Source organism: Callorhinchus milii, unplaced genomic scaffold (genome assembly GCF_018977255.1).
Source record: "Callorhinchus milii isolate IMCB2004 unplaced genomic scaffold, IMCB_Cmil_1.0 Scaffold22, whole genome shotgun sequence".
Classification (NCBI taxonomy): Eukaryota; Metazoa; Chordata; class Chondrichthyes; order Chimaeriformes; family Callorhinchidae; genus Callorhinchus; species Callorhinchus milii.
In genome coordinates this window covers 6340058-6366385 of record NW_024704763.1, presented here as the reverse complement: position 1 = coordinate 6366385, position 26328 = coordinate 6340058, and the positions used below count along the sequence as shown (strand labels likewise).

The 26328-nt window shown below is 44.2% G+C and overlaps 1 protein-coding gene across 1 annotated transcript in view; it reads left to right on the top strand.

Moving 5' to 3' along the window:
* Nucleotides 1-26328, top strand: part of LOC103188969 (AT-rich interactive domain-containing protein 3B) — a 94993-nt gene that overhangs the window by 53500 nt on the left and 15165 nt on the right. The window contains exon 4 of the mRNA XM_007909186.2: nucleotides 517-589. Coding sequence (XP_007907377.1) covers nucleotides 517-589 — 73 coding nt within the window. The remainder of the gene's footprint in view (nucleotides 1-516; nucleotides 590-26328) is intronic.

Sequence of the window (26328 nt, the reverse complement as noted above, 5' to 3'; positions counted from 1 at the left end):
CTTTGGATGAGACATTTAACTGAGGTCTCATATTGTCTGTTCTGAAAGGCTTTAAAGATCCTGTGATGCTATTCAGAAAGAGAAGGGTGTCCTAGCTGACAATCTCTCAGATAAAATCAGTCATTCGCTGCAAAGCTGTTTGCGAGACATTGCCGTGTCAAACCGGTTGCCACATTTGCCTACCAGATTTACAGTCACTACACTTCGCGGTGTACCCTGCTTTGAGACTTCCTTCCGAAAGGTGCTATGTCAAATGTAAGGACGATTATTACTATTGAAACCTGCTTCCAAATTAAGAAATTTACGTTATGTTAAGTTTGAAGAAACGTGATCTCCTGGGGCAGAGATGGTGAAATTTCGGTTCTCTGATTAGTGTAGTAAGGCGGACTGTTGGTTTCTCAGAGGCCGGAGGGTGTCTGGTTGGGTGTTTGAGGTGTGCGGTGGGTGTCTAGGTTGACGGCCTTGTGGAGGGTGAGCTAACATCAATCAATGTTTTCTTTTCCGTTTGGTTCACAGCTTTACGAGCTTGACAACGACCCCAACCGGAAAGAGTTCTTGGACAACTTATTTGCTTTTATGCAGAAGAGAGGTGAGTTTATATTTCCCCATCTAAGAAGGTGCTGCATTTGTTTTTGGTCTTGCCCCTTCCTCCTCTCTCACTTTCTTACTCTCTCTTTCGCGCAGTCTCTCTCTCCTCCCTTTCACACTTTCTCTCTAAATCGCTATCTCTCACATTCTTTCTCATACTCTCTCATTATCTCTCTATTGCACTCTCACTCCCTCTCTCACAAGCCCTCTCTCTAATACTTGTACACGCACACACAAATACACCCTCTCTCACACACATACACATTTTCTCTCTCCTACACACATACTTTCGCTCTCACTATCTGACACACACTCTCCCTCCCATCACCCGCTCCTCTCGACCTGTCCACTTCGAAAAAACAGGTGCTGCTGGTTTCTTGAATTCTCCTGAGGAACTGGAGAGACTGGAATGAACTGGGATTATGTGAGAGGGAGACATTTGGTAAATGAAAGCTTTGTTTATATGACATGACACTTAGCAGAGAGCGGGTAATTGAACGTCGCTAATGAATTTTATAAATCTCGACATTGCTGCTTTTTTTTCCGTAACTTTGGAAATTTGCTTTTTAGCCATATTTAAACTGATCCTGAAATGACAGCTGTTATTTTGGTAATATAATAAGAATAATAATCCTTGCATTTGAATTAGCGCTTTTTCACATCTTCGAGATGTCTCAAAGCGTTTCACAGAATATACTATAAAGTGAATTGAGTGTATATTTTGTGGGCGAAACACGGTAGCCATTGCGCACAGCAGTATCCCACAAATAGTCGTGGATTGAGTGACGAAATTATTACTTTCTATTTATTTTTTTTTGAAGGTATTATTATGCCCGGAAAAGTGATCTGCCAATTGCCTAACAATCGGGTTCCTACTTATTACTGGGTAAACAGAGGCGTGTGGAGTAAGGAAACTACTAACTTTTCACCCTGCCAGGGAATCGAACCCAGGTCCTCTCGCTTGTGAGGCGAGTGCTTTAACCACTGAGCTACAGGACTTTACCAGTAGCATCGATCAGGGTGGGCAGGGGGGTATGGGTGGGACGTTTTTGAAGGCCCCGTGAGTGTGACCACAAATCAGGAGCTTGCGTTAAATCTACAAAGGGCTGTTACGCCATTTTCCTGGGACATCCAGGGAACAAGACAACTATATAAAGTGGAGTTCGGGATTTCGGTTTATAGGTGCATTTTGTACAAGTTTTGCGGGCATGTTTGCTTACCAAAATACTGTAATTACACTTCATAGTGAATCTTGTGATATACTTTGAGATGTCCTCCAGCTGTGAAAGGTGCTATATCAAATACAAGCATTATTATAATTATTTATCGTGGGTTGTTAAAGGTCTGTAAAATTATCGACCAGTACAGTGTCAGCAGAGAGTGTACATGTGTATGTGCGTGTGTGTATTCTTACCCCCACCTCCCTGTTTAGCATTATTTAACCAGAGTGTAATGGCTCCTAAGATTTATTGTAAGGCTTATTAAGACACAATGTTCTCGCTGCAGGTTAAAGGTGCTAATGAACACTTTCAAAGCCACGTCCTTTAATTTTTTAAATTCTGTTTATTAAAACAAAAACAAATAACCAAACTCAAACCGTAACCTGATTGGAATCCGTTCCATGCATCGAACGATTCCCATTCCTCCAGGTCACGGTCACACACACCAACACACACACACGTGTCAGAAAATCAATCCGTGTCCACTATGCGGCCACACGGATGTTACCCAGTTTCGGCATTTTGCAGGTTAAAGGGATTCCTGGGTTTGTTTAAAAATACGAGTGCACGAATTGTCTTAATATGTGGATAATCGATCACTCCTGGACGCAGAGGCCATTGGCACGGTAATGGATTCAGCTCCATTACATCTTTGAATAGAAAACCCTTTCCCAGCCTGTCAGTCACAGCAGAGAGAGGGTATGGGGTAATGATTTTGAAGCCGTTTATCTTGATTCGATACTGGATGGCATTTCACCTCTAAACAAAACCAGAGAGAGAGAGGGGGAACGAGGGAGGGAGGGAGGAAACAAGATTGGCAGCTGCTGTCTCCTTTGAGACCCTGGTAAGTCGCAAAATGCACTGACTGATCCTGGGATACAGTAGCTGGTGGGATTTAGCTTTGCCTGGTTGCTCAAAGGGCTTTAGGCACTATAAAGTGATTGATGAGACCTGGCAGTGTTTACAACACCAGGGATTTAATGTGTCCGAGCAGTCCTTTAAATTTTGGGAGAGGTCAGTCAGAAGGGTTTTTCTCCCACCTAAGTTGGTTTTATTGATGTGCCTTTAGTCAGAGTGCAAGCCGGGACAGCTACTGGTGTTTAAAGGAATTCTACTGTGTGAGCACGTGACGTGGGGGCTTTTTAAAGATGCCCTGTGCGAGCTCGGGGGCAGGGTTATTGCAGGAATGACAAAGGGGAGGGTGACTTTGCTCAGTTCTTTAGCAAAGTGTTGTGCACATAGACATTGTAATGGCTCTTCCTATTGAAATCATTGGGTTGCTGGTTAAATTTAATGCACTGCAACAGTGTGGGGATTATCCGTGCATTTGCATAGAACCTTTCACATTGGGAAGACGTCTCAAATCGCAGGATTTACTGTATTTTGCAGGCGAACATGGCAGCCAATTTGCATGGCAGCAACATTCCCACAAACAGCCATGAAGCGAACAACCAATTTTTATATATAACAATTATAATTGGGGGAAATTATTGGAATTGTTATTCGTAACCGATAATCAATAAGTGGTGAAATGGAAACATTTCATTCCAATGCTGTGAGACTTTCTTTTTTAAAAAAACTTATCTGCACAGGTTGATTGTTGCATTTAGGGCCCTTAAACTGACACAGTGTTAATCCAATATCAGAAGAATTGTTGCTACGGTGCAGTTTACAGCAGTAAATAGATCAATAAAGCTAGGCGATGCAATCCTGCACAGTAATAGGCTCATCAGGAAATTGGCTTGTAAAATATTATAAATTCTGCAATGTAAACATGGAACCTAAACCAAAAATCAATTGTGCTAAGGCAGTCTTGAACACCAAGAGATTTGTGCGTTTGAGATCTTATATATATTCAGAGGAGGGAAGAGAGCATGGTTTCTGGACGTTAGTTTTGAAGTCAGACCCTAATTACTAAACTGCCGATTGCATCCATAATAATAGTAATGCTTGTATTTGATACAGCGCCTTTCATGTCCCAAAGCGCTTCACTGGATATACTGCGAATTGTAGTGACTGTATATGTTGTAATTGCATTGTGAAAGATGCTCTGCTTTGGATGAGAGCCGAGTCTGCTCTGTCTGTTCAGGTGCTTTTTAAAGATGCTATGGCACTACTCTGAAGGGGAAGAATCTCCCAATGTCCTGGTCAACAAATCCCCGAAAGAAAATTGGGGATTCACTTCATGGCTATTTGCAGGACATTGCTGTGCGCAAAATGACTGTTGCTTTCCTCTACAAAGTATACAGTTACTGTACTATACAATAAATTCCGTGAAGCACTTTGAGACGTCCTCCTGGTGTGAGCGGTACTATATATTATATATTTATCAACTGCAAGGATTATTATTATTAATAATCATGAACAACACACTTGGGCAAACTTCCAATAATGGAATGGATTGTAAATTAAAAGTCATCTCCGCAGGTTGACAGAGGTCAAAGGAATGGAGGTATACCAGAACCAGGGGATAATTTGGGAACACTTCATAACATTTGATATGATACTTAGCACATTGAATGCTTAAGAAGCACCATTAATTTCACCCCAATATCTCATTCCTATTTCACTGTGTCTGCCCTGAATGTGGCAACATTCGTTCCGGTTTTAAGGCCAGTGTATTGCAAGTCGTGCCTCTGCAGAATTAAGGCTGTTTTTTTAATCTGCGCTGGAACAGTGCTCTTGGGGAAGTGGGAGGGGAGTGAGGTTGACGGGGTGAACTCCTCCGACACATTGTCCCCTACAGCTGAACAAAAGCAGAACTCTGCACAACCGCTGTTTGTTTATTCAGAAATTCACACGGGACCCTATAGCCCTTTTGTGTGGCACCGATCGATGTCAGGGCCAGAGGAGGGGCCAGGGTTAATTGAGAGAGGCGGTGGCCAGGTTAAACCAAACGGATGAAGTAGCCTAGAGCCTAGGCAATTGGGGGGGAGACGGGGGAGGTGCAGCCAGCTGTAAACACGGGCTTGTTTGCTGTTTGTTTGTTACCCAAGGCATAATCGCTTCAATCCACAATTTTCTCAGAATAAGCATCCAGCTCATTGTGGCTGAACACACCACCCAATCTCCTAAAGAAATGGGGAGTTAATCCACCCTTTTGTTTCTGCTTTTGCTGGTATCATTCGCAGAAACCGCTTGTTAAAAGTTTGTGTTATTTTGTCGCCCCCACCCTGTGTTCGTGAGCGATCATCAAAAAAAATCAGCAATCTCGACACATACCCATTGCTTTGGCCTGGAGATTATTGAAATTATCGCACATGGAAGCCATTCGGCCCATTAAGTTGCCAACTCTGCAAGACTTGTCCACAGTCACCAGTGAAGTTTGATCCATTCTTCAGACACATGGTTCCCAACAGGGGTCAATTTGTTGTTGTTGTTGTGTTGGAGAGGTTTTCTTCCCTCTCCCCTTTTCCCAGGGTCATTGTTGCTCAATTGCATAGAGCTTTTCTGACCAACAATCCTTCAGATCGATTGGCTGTTCACCTCATGGATGTTTTTGGACTTTGCAATGCGCAAGTTGTCTTTAACCCCTTCCCTCCAATCTGCTCTCAAATCTACCAGCCAACTATAACAGATAAGGTGATGTCCTGTGGGGAGGAAGAGGAACAGCATCAATTTGGGACTGAGGAAGCAGTTGTCGTAGCAACTATGTCAACTGCTGTATGAAAGACTTTGAGATCACAGTCTAGGCTGACACTACAGTGCAGTGCTTGGCGGGGCACTGTATTGTCAGAGGTGCCACCTTCGGATGAGACGTTAAATCAAGGTCCCGTCTGCCTGTTCAGGTTGATTTAAAGATCCCATAGCACTAATAATAATAATAATCCTTGCATTTGATATAGCGCTTTTCACGTCTTCTAGACGTCCCAAAGCACTATTGAAAAAACAAGAGTTTCTCCCAGTGTCCTGGCCAACAATCCCCCAGATAAAATTGGTCATTCACTCCATGGCTGTGGGACATCGCTGTGTGCAAATTGGCTGCCGCATTCGCCTGTAAACACACATTAACTACACTTTACCGTATATCCTGTGATGTTAGTTCCACAATTTTATCCGCATGTGCTTGCAAAACTGTAATCTAATTTTTAATTTAGAAATAACATTGCATTATGGATAAAGCATTAAATGACACATATACAATTGTGTTACAGTTGATTCTTACCGCACTTACAATTTCTATTCTGAGTTAGTGCGAGTTAGTGCAAGTAAGCTGATCTCAGACAGAGCAGTATTTGAGGTGCTATAAATGGTCTCAGTTCCCCCAGGCTACGGAGATGAACAATCAGCAAGTTCCCGACTCCTAATCACTATCCTGACCAACCTGCTGGGAAGGTGTGTGTGCAAGTGTGTACAATACTTGTGTCTGCACACTGGGTGGGTGAGCATTGGTATGCATATGTGTGTGTGTGTGTGTGTGTTCATTCGCAACCTGTGTACAACCTGTCTGTGTTTTTGTGCGTGTACACTGGGTGATGTGTGTGTGTATTCAAGACAAGTACTGTGTGTGTGTGTTTGTACACTGGGTGAGTATTTTGTGAGTGTGAGGAGGGTGAGTGAGAAAGGAGATGAGCATTGGCTGAGCGCAGTTATCAGGTTAACCTACAACCGTATAGGAAACATTTTATGTGTGGCTTCATAAGATGATGCTCGGGAGCAGAATGGTACCTGTGCCCTACACGGCGCCACATGTTAGGTGCTGTACTTGGGAACGGAGGCTGGAAGGAACTCTGCAAAAAGAGAAGCTTAAGCTGCAGGGTTGAAAGTCTACCTGTGAGGCATTTCTGTTCAGTGCTTCTGTGCATCTGAAAGTTCCAGATTTTTATCAGCAGAGCTTTGATCAGGGTGGCGGCAGGCGCAGGGGTGGGGGTGGGGGGTGGGAGAGCAGACCTCGATGGGTCTTTTCTCTGGCGCGGTCGTTTTTGTCCTGTTTTTTTATTAATGGCACTCAGGCTGCAGCCAGGATTAAGGAGGAGGTTTGATGATCTCTATTCTTCCAATGACAGTTTATCGCCTAAAGAAATGAAGGTGAGGTGGGCAGTCACCTCCTGACATTCCTTTCTAAATTGACCCAGTGTTAGTGATCAGCTTCTCTAATAGCTTGCGGCATTGGGGGCTTGGGATGGGAGGGTCTACTAAACCTGTAGAACTAGACTATGGACACGCTCAGTTAACTCAGGCTTTTGGCCCAGCGAGCCACAATGCTTCGCGTGGGAGGGGAGATTCTCTTTGGCAGTACAAATTGTGGCCGATTTCAGTTCCTTTTATTTCAAGGGTTTTGCAGTTCCACTGCGTAATCTCTAGCTCTTCTGCAAGCCAGGAATTTGCCTATGTAGCTGAGCAGAATTTGCAAAAAAAAACTTTTAAAAGGCACCGTCCTTTCTCTTTGCTGGCCTTTTGATTTTTAGTCTTCGGATTTCAACCTCGTCGGCTTCCAAGCTCTGTGAGCCTATGATGGTGACAGGCGATGGGAGGGAATTGGCACGGGGGCAGATTTTGTTCCTTTCCTGATGTTAAGCAACACTTCTGGATGCTGTCTTGTGGGAGCATGAGAGAGATGTATCCCCTCCCACCCAAGTCGGTAGTTCAGCCTGGTATCGATCTTCGCTCAACATCCCCTTTCACCCAAACGTTGCATTCACACACACACACCAATCTCACATGCAAACCTGGATAGTGACTATAAACAGAAGTTGGTGGGAACACTCAGCAGGTAGGCAGCATCTACGGCGAGAGAAAAGGGAATTAACTCAAAGTCCTGGAAACCTTTAGCTCAGTGGTTAGAGCATTCGCCTTGCAAGTGAGAGACCTGGGTTTGATTCCTGGGCAGGGCGAAACATTGGGCAAGTTTACGCCTTTGTTTACCTGGGAGTAAGTAGAAACCCGGTCTCTAGTCGATTGGCACATCGTATTTCCCGGATATTTTCCTCAAAAAAAATACTAAATTAGTCACTCAATCCACGACTGTTTGTGGGAAACTGCTGTACGCAATTGGCTGCCGCGTTTCGCTATATCAAATGCAAGGATTATTATTATTTTCTGCAGTATTTTGCCTTCTGGACATTGAATGTTCACTGGAAATGTGACCATAGGAAGGGTATTAGCATCTACATAGGCTCACTTGTCAGCAACAATTGCTGGTTAGTGATCAGAGATCAGGAGGCGAATCCCTGGTAGATTTTCATGGAAAGGCATGGCATTTATCTCGTGGTTATTCGCTTACAAACGGCACGGTCACCACACTTGACTGCCAATTTCTTTTGAAATGCTTTGAGCCATTCAGAGGCACTGCCACAACCCCAAGGCTATTATTAATGTGACATAACATTGCGAATGGGAAATCGATGGTGCAATATTTTCCTGTCATTTTGTGCTTTCAACATTCTATATTGGGAGTAGTGGGGGGTTGGGTGCGGTAGAATTAAACCTGCCAGCTGTTTGGCTCAGGGTTAGATTGGACGGTATAGTTTCCCATTTGTAATATTATGTCATGTTAATAATAGCATTGGGTTTGCCGCATGACTCAAGGCGTTTCATAAAAAATTGGGGTCAAGTGTAGTGACTGCAGATTGAAACCAAATAACCACGAGGTAAACCCATGGGGATGAATTCACCAAACTTGTCAACGGAAGCAAACTAACGTTTAGTCCACAGCAATAGATTTATTACTAAGGGCACATGCAGCAGGGTATCGACCGGGGAGTATTTTTTTTGGAGGGGTGGGGTGTGTTGGTGATATTACAAAAATAAAATGAATAGAGCACTGGATTTGGAAGGATTAATACATGAGAGAGCCGCAGACTTGGTCGGAGTGGCTGAGGGCTGTCATTTCTTAAATGACAAGCGGGTCAGCCAGGAATCTACAGCTGTCTTTCATGTGAGTCTCCACAGAACCCGATAAAGCTCATTGACACAGTGGGAATGATTACAAGCCCAAGATTGATAGACATCTTGCACTGCTTTATTTTATAAGATATGATGAATGCTTGGCACTGAGCCTATTATTAGGTTGCCTTAGCTGATGAGAGCAAGAGGCAGATGCACAGAGCATTACCTTTTAATAGGAAATGGCTTTCTGATTGATATGGGGAGGAACCGATTCATTAGTCTTCATTTTGAATTCAGGCCATAGATGTCATGGTAATTGGATAAAGGAAGCCATCAGTACCTTTAGAAATGGAAGGTTAAAATGTTCAGAGCCCTCATTCATTCACTTTATGGTCAGGCAATGATGTATTATTGTCAGGCTTTCAGAGAATAGAATGGGTGGACACAGAGCTTCAGGACTGAACTGTGACTCCGTCACAATCCTTTCAGTAAGGGAAGGTTTCAATAGGGCTTCTTTTTCTGGAACTGTGCTCCTGTTGAAGGAGATTTTATTGGAGGTTCCTTGGAATCTTTTAATTTGAACTGGATTCGGATGGTTCGACTCTGTGCTGAGTTAGGATTCGCGGCTGCAATCATCTTCAGTGCCCCCTTGCCTCCACCCTCCCCCACCCCCACCTCCCGGGTCAGACTGGGTGTAAAGTGTAAGTGCTGGGTACATCATGTTGATAATAATAATCCTTACATTTGACATGGTGACTTATCGTGTCGTCGATACATCTCAACGGGCTTCAAAAGATTTTTGCTGTAAAGTGTAGTGACTGTGCATTTTGCAGCTTGAGGTGGGATCGAGCTAGGTTGTGATACAATCAAAGAGCCTGTCAACACACACACAGTCCAGGTTCAAGCAGAAGAATGGCAACACGATGAGAACAGTCAGCCACTGAGAGACTTAACACTCGAATGTTCACACCATCAGGGTGGTGGTGGGGGGGGCGGGGGTGGTAGGGGGGGAGTTGGGGGGAGAGAGGGGAGGGAACAAAATAGATTTTTACTTTCCTCACTTGAGAATTAACATTGAGATGGGATCAGAACTCAACTTTGACCTCCGCCTGAGATCAGAGCAATTCCAACTATTTACAGCAGCACTTACTTTACAAGCCCAAGACAATCGGAAGCGAGTCATGCCTGGGGGCTGAGTGTAACCCCTAATGCCGCTTTACGTTGTGAGAGCCTAAAACCTTCAGCTACTTTCTGTTAAAATCTTCCCTCGTGACAGCCTGCTTTGCAAACCTTCTGGATTGGTTTGGCTCAAATGTTCCTCTTGACTCTTTATCGTGGAGACATTAGCTCAAATCCTTCAAAGGCACAAATACTCAAGTGTCTTATACCATAAGGGTCCTTTATAAATCCTCCCTGCTGTTTAGCTTATCTTCCATTAATTCCTCGGATGCAAGAATGTAACCCTGTTTCTGTAACGCTGAGACACTGGAGCCATGTTCAATAGCTGTTGCCCTGGAGATGGAAGTGCTTAATACTTAATGATCTCCCAGCTTTGCACTGAAGTGATTCAGCGATACGCTTCTGTTTATGGTGTCATGGAAATGGAGTTCAGGAAGGAATAATGATGGTGCGAGTCGTCAGGAGACATATTTTTTGTTGCTCTCCTCCTCTCTTGGATTGTTATTTGGTTGACAAAATACACCGTCAATCCATTTTACAGTATATCCTGTGAAGCACTTTGAGACATCTCGATGACGTGATGAGGTGCTACATCAAATACAAGGATTATTATTATTACTATTGGTCAGCTGGGTGTCTTGAGACGCACAGTGGAACCTCTTCACCATGCTTAAAAGTCTCCAAATCAAACTATTGAGGACTCTGCACATGCATGGGAATTCTCCTGTGTTTGGTATGGAGTGAGCACTCTCTAATTGGAGAGCTTTAGCCAAGAGCCAAGCACTTGGGCACTCATGTGCGTTGATCGGACTTTTGTAGCTTAACCATCTAAAACTGGGCAGGTTACCTGGTGAGCTTCCCACTAGGAATGCCCCACTGATTAGGGCTTTGGTTTGCAGAGTTAACAGAAGCCGAGTGGGAAATATCACAGCCAAGCCAAATCCTACACACACACCACATACATCTAGCCCAAAGACGTGCAAGTCCAATTTGTAATGTCCTCTCCACTTCCTCAACTGAGGTCAATTAACTCGGCACAGACTGGGATCGAACTTGGAGCCTTGCCGTTGTGTATGAGTCCAGTATAGCCACCAACCTGAGGTCATTATAGACCAGGCTCAATGGGCTGAACGTTACTTATATTGCTTTACTGCGCAGAATGGAATAGAATATGGACATTGGGTTCTGACATGCGTCCCCTCAGCCCAGTGTCTGTCGTGGTTCCAGCGGCTTCCTTGCTAGAAATTATAAAGAAGTGGCTAATCGTTGAAATGTCACTACTTGTGAGCTTTTAATCCAAAGTTTGCTAGTGTTTGGTGCTCTCCCATAACACCAGGAGTTAGGATTGGACTTTAAACAGCCCACATTCCTCTATGGTTTTTGTGGCATGTTGTGTGGCCAACTCCACCCTCACTGCTTTCTTCAAAGTCTTTCTTGTCAGGAATCCAGAGATTAATTTGACCTACATTTAAGTAGTGTATGTCTGTCTGTGGCTAATTGGGTTAGGGTCTGCTGTACAGACATAATACTCTGAAAAATGGCTCTAATTTTGATTAATAGTCTGTCATATTAGAGCTTCTAATTAGCAGTAACTAGTGAGGTGTTTTTGCGTCCGCTGGTAATGGAGCAGTTGAAGGCCTTTTAGAGTAGGCCGGAATGTGCTGAATATTGGTCCAGAATGACAGCAAAGGGCTAATAATGACAGATTAACCCGCAGCCATTCCCAGGATAGAGCTGGAGTAGAATTACTAAACGAAAGGCCCATCGTGTCTGCCACAATGACCTCCCCTCACTTCGCTGCTGGAGATTTCTATTCACACACGGTGAAACTAACATCAGCATTAAGTTAAGGAACGCATTGGGGAATACCGCAAATTTTACCCCAACGTTCTCATCAGCATTTTCTGCTTTAAAATTTTCCGAAGTATTATTAACATGGAAATGTTGTCCCCCTCCCTCTCCCTCCACCCCTTCACCAACCCAGAAGCGCTGAAGACCAAAAGTAGTTCCCATCCCCTGCCCGGCTGTATTTTGTAAAGGTGGTGACAAAATACACAGTCACTACGCTTTACAGTAAATCCTGTGAAGAGCTTTGAGGTGTCCTCCCGACGTGTAAAGCGCTGTATCAAATGACAGGATGATTATGATCGGCTAACTCGGCACAGGCAGTCATTAATAACGGAACCTGTGTCGTCAATTTGCATCCGCTTTGACGTGTTGCGTGTTTTTACGATTTCAAAAGCAAAAGTGTCTGAAACTGCTTCCCAACAGTCCGGGTCATCACTTCGAATCCTCTCTGAGCGATGTAGTCACAGGATTTTAATCTGCGAGCTACAATTCAGTATAGCTGAGTGCTACACCAGCTCTTTGGTTGTTTAATAATAATGATGATAATAATCCTTGCATTTGATACAGCGCCTTATCATGTCTTTGAGACGTCTCTGCGTGCTTCAAAAATATACTGTAAAGTGAAGTGACTGTATATTTTGCGGGCAAAACGCGGCAGCCAGTTGCGCACAGCAGTGTCCCACAAACACTCGTGGATTGAGCAACCAAATTATTATTATTTATAAATGGAGGAAACTGAATTTAAGATTTTTTCCCAAATTCCAAGTGAATTGGAATGTTTGCCTCAGTTACACGCTGGTGGGATCACCCACCATCGGAGCGGTCACTGAGGGAGATGCTGCAGGACTTTACAGCCCTGGTGACTGCCTTTTGATCTCAACTCACAGGGTTATTACCACTGATGGACGGAGCCCAGAGTGGGGCGTTGTCACCCAAGGCTCAGTTGGAAGGAATGCACCACTGCTTACCTGAAAATCCTGTTGCAATCGAAATATATTAAATTCAAGGCTGTAAAATATCTCCCGCCTCAGACCACATTCGAAAAATGATTAAGCTGTGCCCATGTGGTTTATGGCGTCCTCTGACCCCTTTGATGTGTTTATAGCCTTGTAACATGCTGCTAAGTATCCTTTGTCCTGTGTGCAGTTGGAAGTTTACATGCACCCCACTCTTTTCGAGGTTATGACCCGTAATGTTTCTTCCTTACGACAAACGTTTGCAACACGATCCCAGTGGACGGTCGACGACAGAGGCTAGTAGCTTTAGTGGGCTGTGTAGAGGGCACGAAGCCTTCACGTCCACGGCCAAGAAAAATCACTTTACGGCTACGGAAATTGTCTGCGCGGAGCAAAGCCCCTCTTATGGTGACTGGGAAGCATCAGCAATACAATACTATTAATTAGTTAGCACTTTCGTATACTGTTAATACAGTCAATCCAATTCTGACAAGCTCCTTGAGACAGCAGCAACAACTTGCATTTATAGAGCGTCCTTCACCCAGGGTAGCATCCCGGAGCACGTACAACGTGATATCTCAATGACGTGATAAGGCGCTATATCAAATGCAAGGATTATTATCATTATTATTTTCCCTGGGTTCACTCAGAGTGAAACTTGAAAAGATTCCACTCTGTGTGACTCAGTATCACACAGACCATGGTTTCGCCATCTTGAGTCATGGGGGAAGCTCCAGGATGTTAGTTGAATGTTGACTTTAATCACAGACTCAGAAGCTTTCACAGGTATCAATTATTCTGTATAAGACCCATGATTTTCAGGCTTATTAACAAGTTACCAGTTAAAGCCATTATCTGTCTCTCGTTTTTTTTTAAAAAAGGGTTCCTATCTACCAATTTACTCCATCTGAAAGGAAATGGAATGGCCCATCAATGGCCGTGAATATGCACTGTGTAACTTCAAAGAGAACTATCAACTCTTCAATCTCCAATTATAGAGGCATTGTGATCTGGGAAAGTGGCCTGGACGTACCTTATCATGTCTGTAAATAGAGGTGCATGCAACGGGGTGACCTGTGATAATCTTGTGTACATGGAGTCTCAGTAGCTTTCAGAAGCTTTTAGCTGAAAAGCTGGGGTTATGGCAATAGAAGCGAGGCTCTTTGTGATGGCTCAGTGGGTTAAATTCACGCATGGTGCAGTAAAGCGAGTCACAAGGACCAGGAAAGCCCCAGGTGAAGTCCTTGCCTTGTGCTGAGCAGTTGATTTTAAAAATACTTCCCACGTTTGATCTAGTACCTTCATATTGAAACCACTTCACACCCCACTTGTTGACTTGGCTGTGACTGAGATTTGAACCTGTGACTTTCAGATTGAGTAGGCGGAATGCAGCTTTTCTTTACAATGTCTTTACCTACAAGGCAACAACTACTTATGTTTATGCAGTACGCTTCACCTCGGGTAGCATCTCAGAGCGGACCACAGTGGTGGGATGAATGCCGAGCTAGGAGAGAGGGGAGTGTGGGGGAGGAATGATGAAAGATATAAATAATTATAATCCTTGCATTTGACATAGCACCTTATCATGTCTTTGCGACCTCTCATAGCGCTTCGCAGAATATACTGTAAAGTGAATCAAAAACAGAGGTCGCTGGGAATACTCAGCAGGTCAGGCCTCTCACTTCCAACATGCTTCCGTTTCTGACGAAGGGTCGTAGACCCGAAACTTGACTCACTTTCCTTTCTCCATAGATGCTGCCTGACCCGCTGAGTGTACCCAGTGACTTCTGCTTTTGTTTCAGATTTCCGGCATCTGCAGTATTTTGAGATTTGTTTATACTGTAAAGTGAATTGACTGTATATTTTGTAGGTTTTAAAGTGGGATTCAAAGATAGATAGAGAGGGAGCGAGGCGTAGGGATAGGGGTCAGGGAGTTCCATAGTTTGGCAATAGACTTTGTTTTGTAATGACTGAAACTTTGAGTACCAATGGTGGCAATTGAGAGGCAGGAGAGCAAAAGGTCAACTCTTAGGTAAGAGGAATGTCTCTGCTTATTGAGAGGTGAAGCATATGCCTACCTGCTTACAAGTATCGTTTTAAAAGAGTTTCCATTAAGTTTTCAGAGTTTTCATAGAATTACATAATGTACGGGGACAGGCCATTCAGCCCAACCATACTGTGCCAGTATTTACAACCCACACACTTCGGTTTCCCTCACACAATATATAGTCAATTCACTTTACAAGAATATTAATAATCCTTGCATTTGAATATAGCACCTTATCACATCTTCGAGATGTCTCAAAGAGTTTCACAGAATATACTGTAAAGTGAATTGACTGTATATTTTGTGGGCGAAACACAGCAGCCAATTGCACTCAAGAGTGTCCCACCAACAGTCATGGACTGAAGTGACCAAATTATTTTTAATTATTACCCCCGGAAAAGAGATCCGCCAATCGACTTACAACTGGGTTCCTACTTACTGCTAGGTAATCAGAGGCATGTGAAGTAAGGAAACTTGCCCAACATTTCGCCCTGTCGGGAATCAAACCCAGGTCCTCTTACTGGCTAGGCGAGTGCTCTAACCACTGAGCTACAGAACAATAAATTCTGTGATGTGCTTTGAGACGTTTCAGCAATGCGATAAGGCACAGTATCAAATGCAAGGATTATTATTATTCCATTTTCCTTTACCCCTCCATTCCCTATTTTGTTAAAAGCTTCTCCTAACATCCTAAGGTTTCCCCTTTCGGTTACGAGCATTTACCCAAGCATTGACTTAACTTTGAGTTGAACTTTCGAAGTGCCTTTCTATTCTCCACCCCCCACCCTGCTTGATCCCTTTCTCAAATCTCGAATGAATATCTAATCTTGATGGATTCCATGCTGCTAGCATTTTGCAGTTAACTGTTCAGTTAAGATTAGAGATCAATTCTATTCTCTGTTATATTGAAGGCAGTACAGCAGAGTCAGTACAACTGGCCCATTTAACCAGGGTTAATGTTTAATTCATTTTACAATCTGTCAAGTAGTAAAATGTGGTCTGAATTGCAAAGTTTATATTAACACATGGACGTCTAAGTGCTGAGTTAGCAGATCTTAGCTGGGCAGACAGCATGGTCAAGGCCTGTCGTGGGCAGCGTTGCAATAATTGTCTTCAAAATCGGGCAGGGGAGCAGGTTGGGGTCTCTGGGACTGGGGGTGCTTTAACTGGCCATCACTGCTGCTCAGCGGGATGATGAACGAACCACTGTGATAAAATTGTCTGGCAGCTCCACCCAGACCATTCACAACCTTGAGTGCAGCCGTTCACCGTGACCAACCCACAGGTCCAGAAATAGGAGGTGCACAAGGATTGCATCACAGTTCACGTTTAATAGAACTGTAACACAAGAGGGATCAGGTAATGTGAACAAACACTGGAGGTAGATTCCCTCTCTCCAACCCCTACCACCCCTCCCTCCCTCCCTCCCATGCTGAGTGGTTCAATCGCATGTGGCACAGACATGATAGGCTGAGGTCTCCCTCTCTGCTGAAAATGCCAGTGTTGGGTTGTTTGTGTTTTACATGTGAACGTCTCTGGTTTACCGATCTCGCTAGTCCCACCATCCACAAACCGCAGCTGATCCAAACCTCCACTGCCCCCATCCTCACCTGCACCACATTGCTCCACTGTCTCCCTGCCTCCCAGATTAACTTCAAGGTCCTCACCCTGGACCCCCGGTCCATTGCTCGTCTCTCCTCCCTCACTCCATCACTCTATACCATTATCCGTGGAAGGCCTTCAGCTACAATATCACTAATCTCTGGAACTTCCTCTCTCCCTCTACCCCTCCACCTCGGCCTCGCCCTCTCTCTATCTCTCAGAATCCCATCTTGAATCCTACCTTTTCAACCGAACCAATGTTACCTCTCCCTTACCCTTCTCTGACCCGTTATCCTACGTGAAAGATGCTATATTAAGGCAAGTTGTTGTTTTATGTGCATGCATGTGTGCGCGTGTGCATGCATTGAGTGTTATGTGTGTGTACTTTGGGTGTGTTATATGTGTGTATTGTGTTTGGTGTGTATGTCAGTGTATGTTATGTGTGTGTGTATGTTATATGTTTGTGTGTGTGTTGTGGCAACTGTAAATTAATACAGTGCCTCCTCCCCTGGGTGTATGTTGTGTGTGTGTGTGTGTGTGCATGTTATATGTGTGTGTGTGTCATGTGTGTGAAGAATGACCACTCAAACCAGTTAATGATAGGAGTCAGTCCTTCTGGCACTGTACTCCAGCATAAGTCAGCACCTACAGGACAGGGACATGAGAGACAATTTCTAGGCAGATATGACATTGAATCACATGGAGACGAGATCACTTACCTGGAAAAAAAAACTCCTGCCTTGGAAAAACGCTCCCCTATTCAACTTCCCATCTCCTTCTCCAGCTTCCCCAGACATTAGGGAAACGGGAACTTACCCGATTTAATTTACCGTGAGCCGACCGACCCAGGATACAGGTTATTTTGTGACAAACTCAACTCCCAACACTTAGAGAAATGTTTGCCTTCCATATCAAAGTGAACGTTTGCTTTCCACTCCAAGCACTTGGGGAGAAAGTGTCTTGAAACTTTTTTTTCCTCCCTTCCCTTTCACACCTCACTCACCTTCTCTATCCTGCCCACCCCCCCACACACACACACACAAACACACACTCGCAAAGAAAGCTGCCGGGACCATCTCTCATTGAGAGTCTGAAATTTATAAAGAGCTGAGACAAAATGGCGGTGGAGACGAGCACTGTGACCTCACGCGGCGCGTTACAAGGAGTCCTGGACCTTGCTCCTCACTCCCAACAACGCCAGCCACTGTTTCAGCAACCGAAGGTGAAATGCGAGAAAGCTCCGCACTGTGGGAGCTGCCACATTAGGCAGACACAAGGAACACAAGACCTGTTGCCTCAGCTGGGAGGGTAAGGATTACAGACTGGGCCAGATCAAGCTACGGCCCCTGTCAAATGGAAGGTGATTAATTACTGTGCAACTGAGCTGCCACTTTGATATGGTCTGTTGAAAGTTTGCAGACTGCCAGGGCATTCAAAGGCGGGAGAGTGATGATGTGCTCAGAGGCTAGGGCAGTTAGAGGGGAGGAAATGATTGGGAAAAGGCAGAAAGATGAGCTCAAAATGGGTGAGGGAGGGGGGATGTGGGTGTGCAGGGGGAATTCAGTCATTCCCAACTTTCTCTCCTCATCTCTACTCTCAGCTCTGTAGCACTTTACACTGGTTCCGAATGTTCACTTCAGTCGTTGTTATTTATTCCCCTCTCTAATCCTACCTCTTCGATTGCGCCTCATAGTCTCCGCTTTTCCCCCTGACTCACTGTCCAACTCTCCCACTGTGAAGCATTCTGAGACACTATCCCATTTGAAGGGTGTTATATCAATGCAAGTTATTGTCAATGTTTACGGGGTGTTGCTGGTGCAAATTAACTGATGCGTTTGCCTATGTAACAACATCTGCTTTCATTTTGGAGCAGTTATATTTTCCAAAGTACTTTGAGACGTTCGTTATTATTAGCTGTTCAACTGGGTGGGTGAGGTGGTCGTGGGTGGAGGGAGGGAGGTCAGTCCTGATCTCTATCCTGTGTCATACAAACTTCTGGGATGGGGGATATTGGTGAATCAGCAGGAGGGAAAATCTCTGGCATCAGAAGCTCGAAATTACATCTAGTCTCAGCCTGTGAGCCAATTGTTTCAGATACTGTAAGACACTGTAGAATTATGATCTTTTCAAATAAAGATAGGATGGCCTTCATAGGAACATAGGAATTGAAAAAAGACCAAAGTCCATCTAGTTTGCCTTTTACCATCCTGGTAGTCGCATGCTACAATAATGTGGAGTCCTGTAGAGTATTGGTTAGAGCACTCACCTCGGAAGTGAGAGGACCTGGGCAAGGCAAAACATTAGGCAAGTTTCCTTACTCCACATTTCTCTGTTTACATAGCAGTAAGTAGGAACTCGGTTGGTGGAGAAATATCAGTGAGAAATGGTAAATATGTTGATTTTCTGTTAAATCTTAAATCAGAGCATTCACTGGGCTGATAATAGGTTTGCTTTGAGGCAGACCTGGTTTAAAACGTCTGTTGATTCCACCTAATTGCTGAATCGCCCGATCCAGAACTTTAATAAAGACGGACAAAAGACACACATTCCAGAGGAAGGTACACCTGTTACGATTATTGAGGGATGAGGGATGCTGTCAGCAGGATGGAGGGGATTTGTGCAATGCTGTGGTTCTGCTCACGCCATCAATCATTCTCTTTGCTTTCGGGTTAGCTGTTGGGTCGCTGCTAATTCACTCTGTCAAAACTCCTCCATCAAATGTGTTGGTGTTGTATCATAATTGCCAGGCTGACCCTCCACTGCAGTGCTGGGGGGAAGGACTGCAATGTCAGAGCTGCTGTCCCACAGATGTGATGTTAATCCAAGGTCCTATCTCCCTGTTCAGGTGAATGTCAAAGACCACACCAATCAGTGCAGTTACTATCTGAACCTTTGGTAGAGCAGTAGTAAATTGGTGCCTTTTAAAGTTAATAACAATAATCCTTACACTTGGTGTAGCACCTTTCATATGAGGAGGATGTTTCAAAGTGCTCTACAGGATTACCTGTAAATTGTAGTGATTTTGTATCTGTGCAGGCAAACACAACAGCCAACTTGTACCTAGCGATAATCCACAAACAGCTGTGGAGTGAGTGCCCAATTTATTCTGGGGGATTATTGGCCAAGACACCGGGAGAGAGAATCTCCCTTTTTCTCAAATACTGCCATGGGACCTTTAGCATCTAACTGAACAGGCAAATAGGGCCTCAGGTTAACATCTCATCTAAAGGACAGAACCTCAAATAGCGCTGCACACTCCCACCAGTGAACTGGAGTGTCAATCAGCTTAGACTATGCAACTTTTCGACATGGGGCTGGAACCCACAGAGGTCCAAGTGCTCCCAACTGAGCCAGGCTGACACCTAAATAAGGGGTGAATGTATCTTATGAAGCCTCAGTTGAGACATTAGCGGCTGAAATTCCAGTCAGCATTGCCTTTGGTGATGTTGGCCGCTAATGGGAATTTCTCCCACATTATCATTGCCCGTCGCCAAAGGTGCTATGCATAGTTCCAACTGGAATTTCATCCACTGCTTCCTTTTACGTGGGTCCGGTTCTACAAGCTCCTCCAGTAAGTCACTTAGGAAACCCTTATCCATGTGTGTTCTCCATTCTAATGAAAGAACTATTCTGAAGTAGTTAATTCTGAGTCGCTTGTGTTTTTTTTACTACCATTTGGAGTGAGAGCTCTTAAAAATATTGACACAACATTTAATATCAACAAGGCCGCTTCCCAGAATTGCTGCTGATGCATAATATAGATCTACTGCCATGGCTTTGATGTGGGTGTTATTAAAAGACTTTGCCCTAAAGAGGATTTGTGGCTGTATTACCGTCTTGTTAAATATTACTAATTTTCCAGCTTCTGCATTGGCCTCATGGCTGAGGGCACCACCTAGTGCAGTGTAAGTCAACATAGGTGCAGGATTCAATCTGGGCATCACTGACTTGTTTCATGCCCCGACCATACTACCAGAGTCCTCATAACTTGTCCCCTTCCTCCCCACCTTCAAAACCGACCTACCTCAAGAACATCGCACTTCTGACACTTCTGCCCACTCACTTCTGCCCACCACCCAAACCTCCCCGCATGAGAATGGCAGAAATCAAAATTTAGTCACTGCTGATAAAGGCCACTGATCTAATGTCTGAGCTCAGTTTTTGAACACATGACTGGAGGGTAGTTATTGATTGCTCAATAAGTAAGCTGCTTCTGGCTTTAATATTCACCATCTTTTATTTTTGTTATTCTATAATAATTAATAATAATCCTTGCATTTGATATATCGGGATTCTTGTTCAGGGCATTCTGGTTTTAAGGTGGTTCTCAAGAAACTGGTTACCAAATTAGGATTGCTTTCAAGAAAGTTTTCACAGTTCTATATGTTGTTAAATCGTAAGGCTGACACCATGAGAGATTTGGAAGCCAGTATTCAGCAGTTCTTAAAAAAAAGCTTTCAAATTAGGCAGGATTTAAGTGCTTACATTTTAAGATAAAATGCTCTACAGGACAGGATATCAGGCTTTAAGATGTTTCAGTTCACAATGCGCTGCACAGAACTGAGTAGTTTCTTTGAAGGCGAGGACCCATGAAGTGGTTTTGTGGCTTGTTTGTTGGTGGTGTCTTAATACACAATTCACACTGATCTGACAGAACTCGGAGAGACGATCTGAGAAATGCGGAGACGGTTAGCTTCATGCCTGTCCGAGGCTGATATACTTTGTTGTTTCCAATGAAAGGCTTGCATTGATGTCCAATCCGACACAATTGTACTGTATTAGACCGCCAGACTCTGCGTGGAGTTCTAGGCAAGACACCAAAACAAGAGATATAAAGAGGGAGTTTTCTACACAGCATTTTTTAACCCTGTTTCCAGATATGAGTGACATTGGCTCTTTTCCAGCTTTTATTGCCCTGAGAAGCTGCTAGTGAGGAACCATCTCATAAGTTTTCGTAGTGATGGTCCTTTGACCCAGCAACAATGAAGGAATGGGGTGGTCCAGTTCAAGATGATGAATAGTGTCATGAGATCTTTAACTTGCACCTAGCTAGACTGATGGGACCTCGGATTAATGGCCCATCCCCCAGCATTGCCTCAGAGGGAGGGGATACAGACGGAAAAGTTTGGAGTCAACTGATAAGCTCTCTGCAGTCAGGATTAAAGTACTTTCAGAACCAGTCCGCCACTTGGGAGTTGCTGCTGTTCTTATTGGAATCTCATCCCCTGAATAAAAAGCGGTCACTGCTCTGACTTTAGACTGGGCTCCGTGTAATGCAAGCCAATTCAGAGCTCGGGCGTTACACAAAAATATCCAATCGATTTGGCTTGAAGCAAATTGGTTCTAGATAGCAATTTTACCTCTGCGATGTTGCGACACCGCCTCATTCACAACGGTATCCGTGAACTCTGACACCACCCAACATCAGTAGGGATACCGGTCATATATTATCGTGTTCGGACTCTGAGCCCTCTGTTTGGATAGCTGCAGTGTGAGCTGCAGTTAAATTGGACAAAACCAGTCGTGGGGGACAGTTAAAGGCAGTAAGAAATCTCTGGATCTGACATTCACAAACCACATTAATGTGGCTCTCACGAGCTGTAAACTCATCAGAATGTGACCTTGAACTGTTACTGCCACCCATCTGTTATCCACAATCCATTCTGTATCCAATGTAATCTATTGGCTACAAATATCTCTTTTGCAATGCAGAATGCCACATATTGGTTCAGGTTCTGCTTGGATCAAAGATCAAGGAACCAAATGATTATAGGACTTGCTACCTGTCCTGGGCTACGGGTCTTAGGTAGTCAGCTGGGTTAGCCAGCCAGCTGAACTATTGTCAAGGTATTAAATAAATGACAGTTTTTAACAATATTTATAAGTGCTGGTAGTTTCTTGGAGCGTTTCATAGTGGCGAGCTCCTCTGGTATCACCTTATAAAAAGATTGCTAATGTTGGCCATTAGCAATCTAACGGGTAATAGACCCTGATGACTTGCAGTTGAGTTCGAATAAATTTGCTGAGTTGCGGTTGCGAAGTTCATAAAACAAAAGGAATTTTTAAAAATTGTAAAACCCAAGTTACATTGTTACACATATCCTGAACTGGGTTATCAGTGGTTCAGTTAAGGGTTGGTCTGCAACAGTTTATCCTGGATGTGTGGGAGATTCTTCTTAACCATCACTTTATATCCCGACCCTCAGTAGATTGATCTGTCACCTCCAATGGCAATGCATTGATAATGTTAACTGTACAATGGGAAACTCAAACCTTCAACTCTAGCTGTCAGAACTATCTGATTCACTGCTAGGATAATCGGTTCCAAGATTAATGCTTTAGTTTGTGCCTAGCATTAGGGACACATCCCAATGTAATGTACCCATCCTTCAGATGAGATGTTAAACTAAAGTCCTGTCTGCCCGTTCAAATGGACGTTAAAGATTTTGTGGCACAATTCAAAAGTGAAGGGAGTTTCTCCTGTGGTCCTGGCCAACAGTCCCCCAAATAAAATTGATCATCCTCTTAACTGTTTGTGGGACACTGCAGGCTGCAAATTGGCTGCCACACACGCCTAGAGAATATGCAGTCACTACATTTTACAATTAAACCCTGTGAAACACTTTGAGATGTCTCGATGAAGTGATGTGCCTGATCGCAAAAGCATCAGCCTCTGAATACAGTTTAAGAACACAATAATATCCGTAAGACTTTCTATAGCCTTGGAGTGCGAACAACCATTGTTTTTACGCAACTCCTTTAACAGACAAAATAGTGAAGACTCTTTGGGGGCCTTTTAACGAAAGCTAAATATTAGTAACCATTATCTTCAAAGCTCTCGCTCAGCTTGTCTATTTTGGTGAGTGCGACCCGCATTGCCTCCAGGCTTAAAAGTTGAAATGGATTTTGCGTAGGTTAATTTTTGTGAGAAAGAAAGAGCGCGGAGGCTGGAGAGACCACTGAAAAGAATGCTGTGTAGTAATATATGTTGCTGATGAATAGGCCCCTAAACCCAGCAGCATTAAGATGTGTTGGACAAGGCCATCTGAGTTTGATTTTGTGCTTTGAAGGGGTGTTATTAGTGGGTACCTGTATTAGATTACTCACAGCCCCAAGCTAACTCCGCTTCTCCACATAAAGCACATGGAAATTGGTGTCGGTGCAGAAAGCTTTGATTTCTTATCAGATCTGGGGAAAAAAAGAGGCCTTTTCAATTTGGGCTGCTGTATAAATTATTCCTGGCTCCCTCGGAGAGGAAAGGGGATTGGATGGCGCATACAGTATTGGGAGGTCCGCCTTGGAACTCAAGCTGAGCTTGGCTGCAAGGTTCGGAACCTTTGCCCTCTGGAATTCTGCCCTCCGACCCCCACCATCATTAATCATGATGTGCCAAATGACAATCATTCATCATGGAGATGACGGGATGTGAGACCACAGCAGCAAGGAGCTGAAGGCACAGGGGATGTTACCCGGGGATCGTGCTCACATCTCCACGTCTCCAGGTGATTCTTTTCCCCCTTCTGATTTCTAACCCTTTTTATGTAGCAATGCAGTGCAGATCACTCCAATTTTATCCCCCCCTCTCCATTCCTCCTCCTCCTCCTACAAATTTCCCCCCAATTTGTTTGACCGTGTTTGCAGCCTCCTCCCCCTTCTCCCCAGCTGAGAGTGTCTGACTCCAATGCTCGCCCCCGCCCCCCGTACACACACGTCCATGGTTACTCTCCAGTAACATGGCCACTATCTCAGAATGAATGGGACACGCTGTCATTTGTGAGCCTGGTCAGTGAGTGTCTGTAGGCTGTTCAACTAAGACTGCATCACATTTGAGCTCAATCAAAAGCATTAGGCTTGTTCAATGCAATAGGTCAATAATAATAGTTATAGGTTAATAATAATGGTGATTCTTACATCCTTTTGCGTCAAGAGGACATCTTGAAGCACTTTACAGGATAGATTGTAAAGTGTACTGACTGTGTATTTGTAGACAAACAGAACAACCAATTGGCATGCAGCTATGTCCCACAAACGGTCATGAAAGGAATGACCAATTTTGTTTGGGGGGATTGCCAGCCAGGACTTCGGGAGAAACGCCCTTCGCTTTTCGAATAATGCCGTGTGATCCTTAACAGACGGATGAGACATCGTTTGAGCACCAATGTGCAATGCAGCACACTCCTAGCTCTCATCCTGAGGATGGCACATATGGCAGGTTGCCATGATGGAGGAGTTGATACAGAGCTCAGTGAGCCATCTGGCCTTTTCCCAACACAAGTTTTATTGGGCTCTTATGTGTATCCCACCCAGAGGTCACAGAGTACAGGAGAGCACCTACTGTACTTGTCTGAAGCGTTGTGCGGTTACAACATAGCTAATTACAACATAGATTCATTCAGCGATGGAGCTTTTCAATCCATTTCCCCCTTCCTTGCTTCTGGCAGGACAGATGTTTATCAGCTGTGAGAGGCTGAAAGGTTTGTCCAGTTCCAATAACTCTCCTGACAGGCCCATTAGTTTCCATTCACCCTCTGTAAATCCAATCAACATTTGCAAAGTGAAGAAACAGACGGGCTAATATAAACTGCTTGAGAATGGGCTCCAAGGCCAAGCCTAATTAAATTTCCTTCTTTCTCTTCCCTCTTCTGAGTCCATTTGAGCTGGTGATCGATTGATATGTTTTGATGCATAAACGAGCTACGCTGTCGTATTAATTATTTATTAACGCTATCGATTTCACTCTTTAAAACTGACGTCGTGAGAGGATCCGGCAAACAGCAGGTTAGTGGTGGTAATAGTAAGAGGGGGGGAGGGGGGGCGGGGCGGGGGAACCTTTATGTCGCGCGCAGCAGAGGACAAACCTTTCCCCGTGGCGAGGGAAGGATAATCAGACGCACAGTCCAACGACAACAACTTGTACTTAAGATAATATCCTGGAAAATTTTACAGGGAATTCACGAGCATGGTGGCAAATGGATGGGGGAGGGAGGAAGTCATCGAAAATGCACTTGAAGAGAAGAGTGCAAAGTGGAGGCATTTGGGGAGGAGGAGAGACTTATCACAGTGACTGAAAGTTCCAAGTAACTTCTTAGCAGCAGCTTCCTTGAAAGCAGCTTTGATGGAGCTGCTGAACATCGCAATGTTCCTTCCCCCAGTAATGCACGAGAGTGTCAGCCTGGACTTGAGTTCTAAGCCCTGATATGGGGCTTGAATCCATGACTTTCTGACTCGAGAGATAAGTGTGCTACCAACCGAGCCAGGCTTAAAATGAGTGATGGTGGAATTAAAGGCCGTATTGCCTCAAAAGAAATGTATTCCAATAATATAATAATAATCCCTGCATTTGACATAGCGCTTTATCACATCTTCGAGACGTCTCAAAGCGCTTCACAGAATATATTGTAAAGTGAATTGACTGTATATTTTGTGGGCGAAACGCGACAGCCAATTGCGCACAGCAGCGTCCCACAACAACGACAACAAAATTACATTTGTGTAGCAAATAGGTTGAAGTGACCAATTTTTTTTAAGGAATTATTCCTCTGAAAAAGCGATCCTCCAATCGACTAATAACTGGGTTCCTACTTACTGCGAGGTAAACAGAGGCGTGTGGAGTAAGGAAATTTGCCCAATATTTCACCCTGCTGGGAATCGAACCCAGGTTTTTCACTTGCAAGACAAGCGCTCTAACCATTTGTTGTGGCACCTTTCAGATCAGGCAGACGCCTCAAAGCGCTTCACAGGATTTATTGTACAGTGGAGTGACTGTGCATTTTGTAGGCATACGCAGCAGACAGTTTCACACACAACAGAGACCCGCAAACAGCCATGAGGTGAATGACGGATTTATCCGGGGAACTCACTCAGGTTTGAAGACCCTTTAATTCTGAGCGATAAAGCTACAGGATTGAAAGGCGCCAGAACAAGAGTGAGGTTGAGCTGCTGTATGTGTAAATGTTTGTGTGATTGTTCCATTATTTATAAATCTTAACAGCTGGTTGTGAGACCAGATGAAATCCTATCTGAGCAAGGGCAGGCCAGAGCCTCATTTGTCTTGTACAGT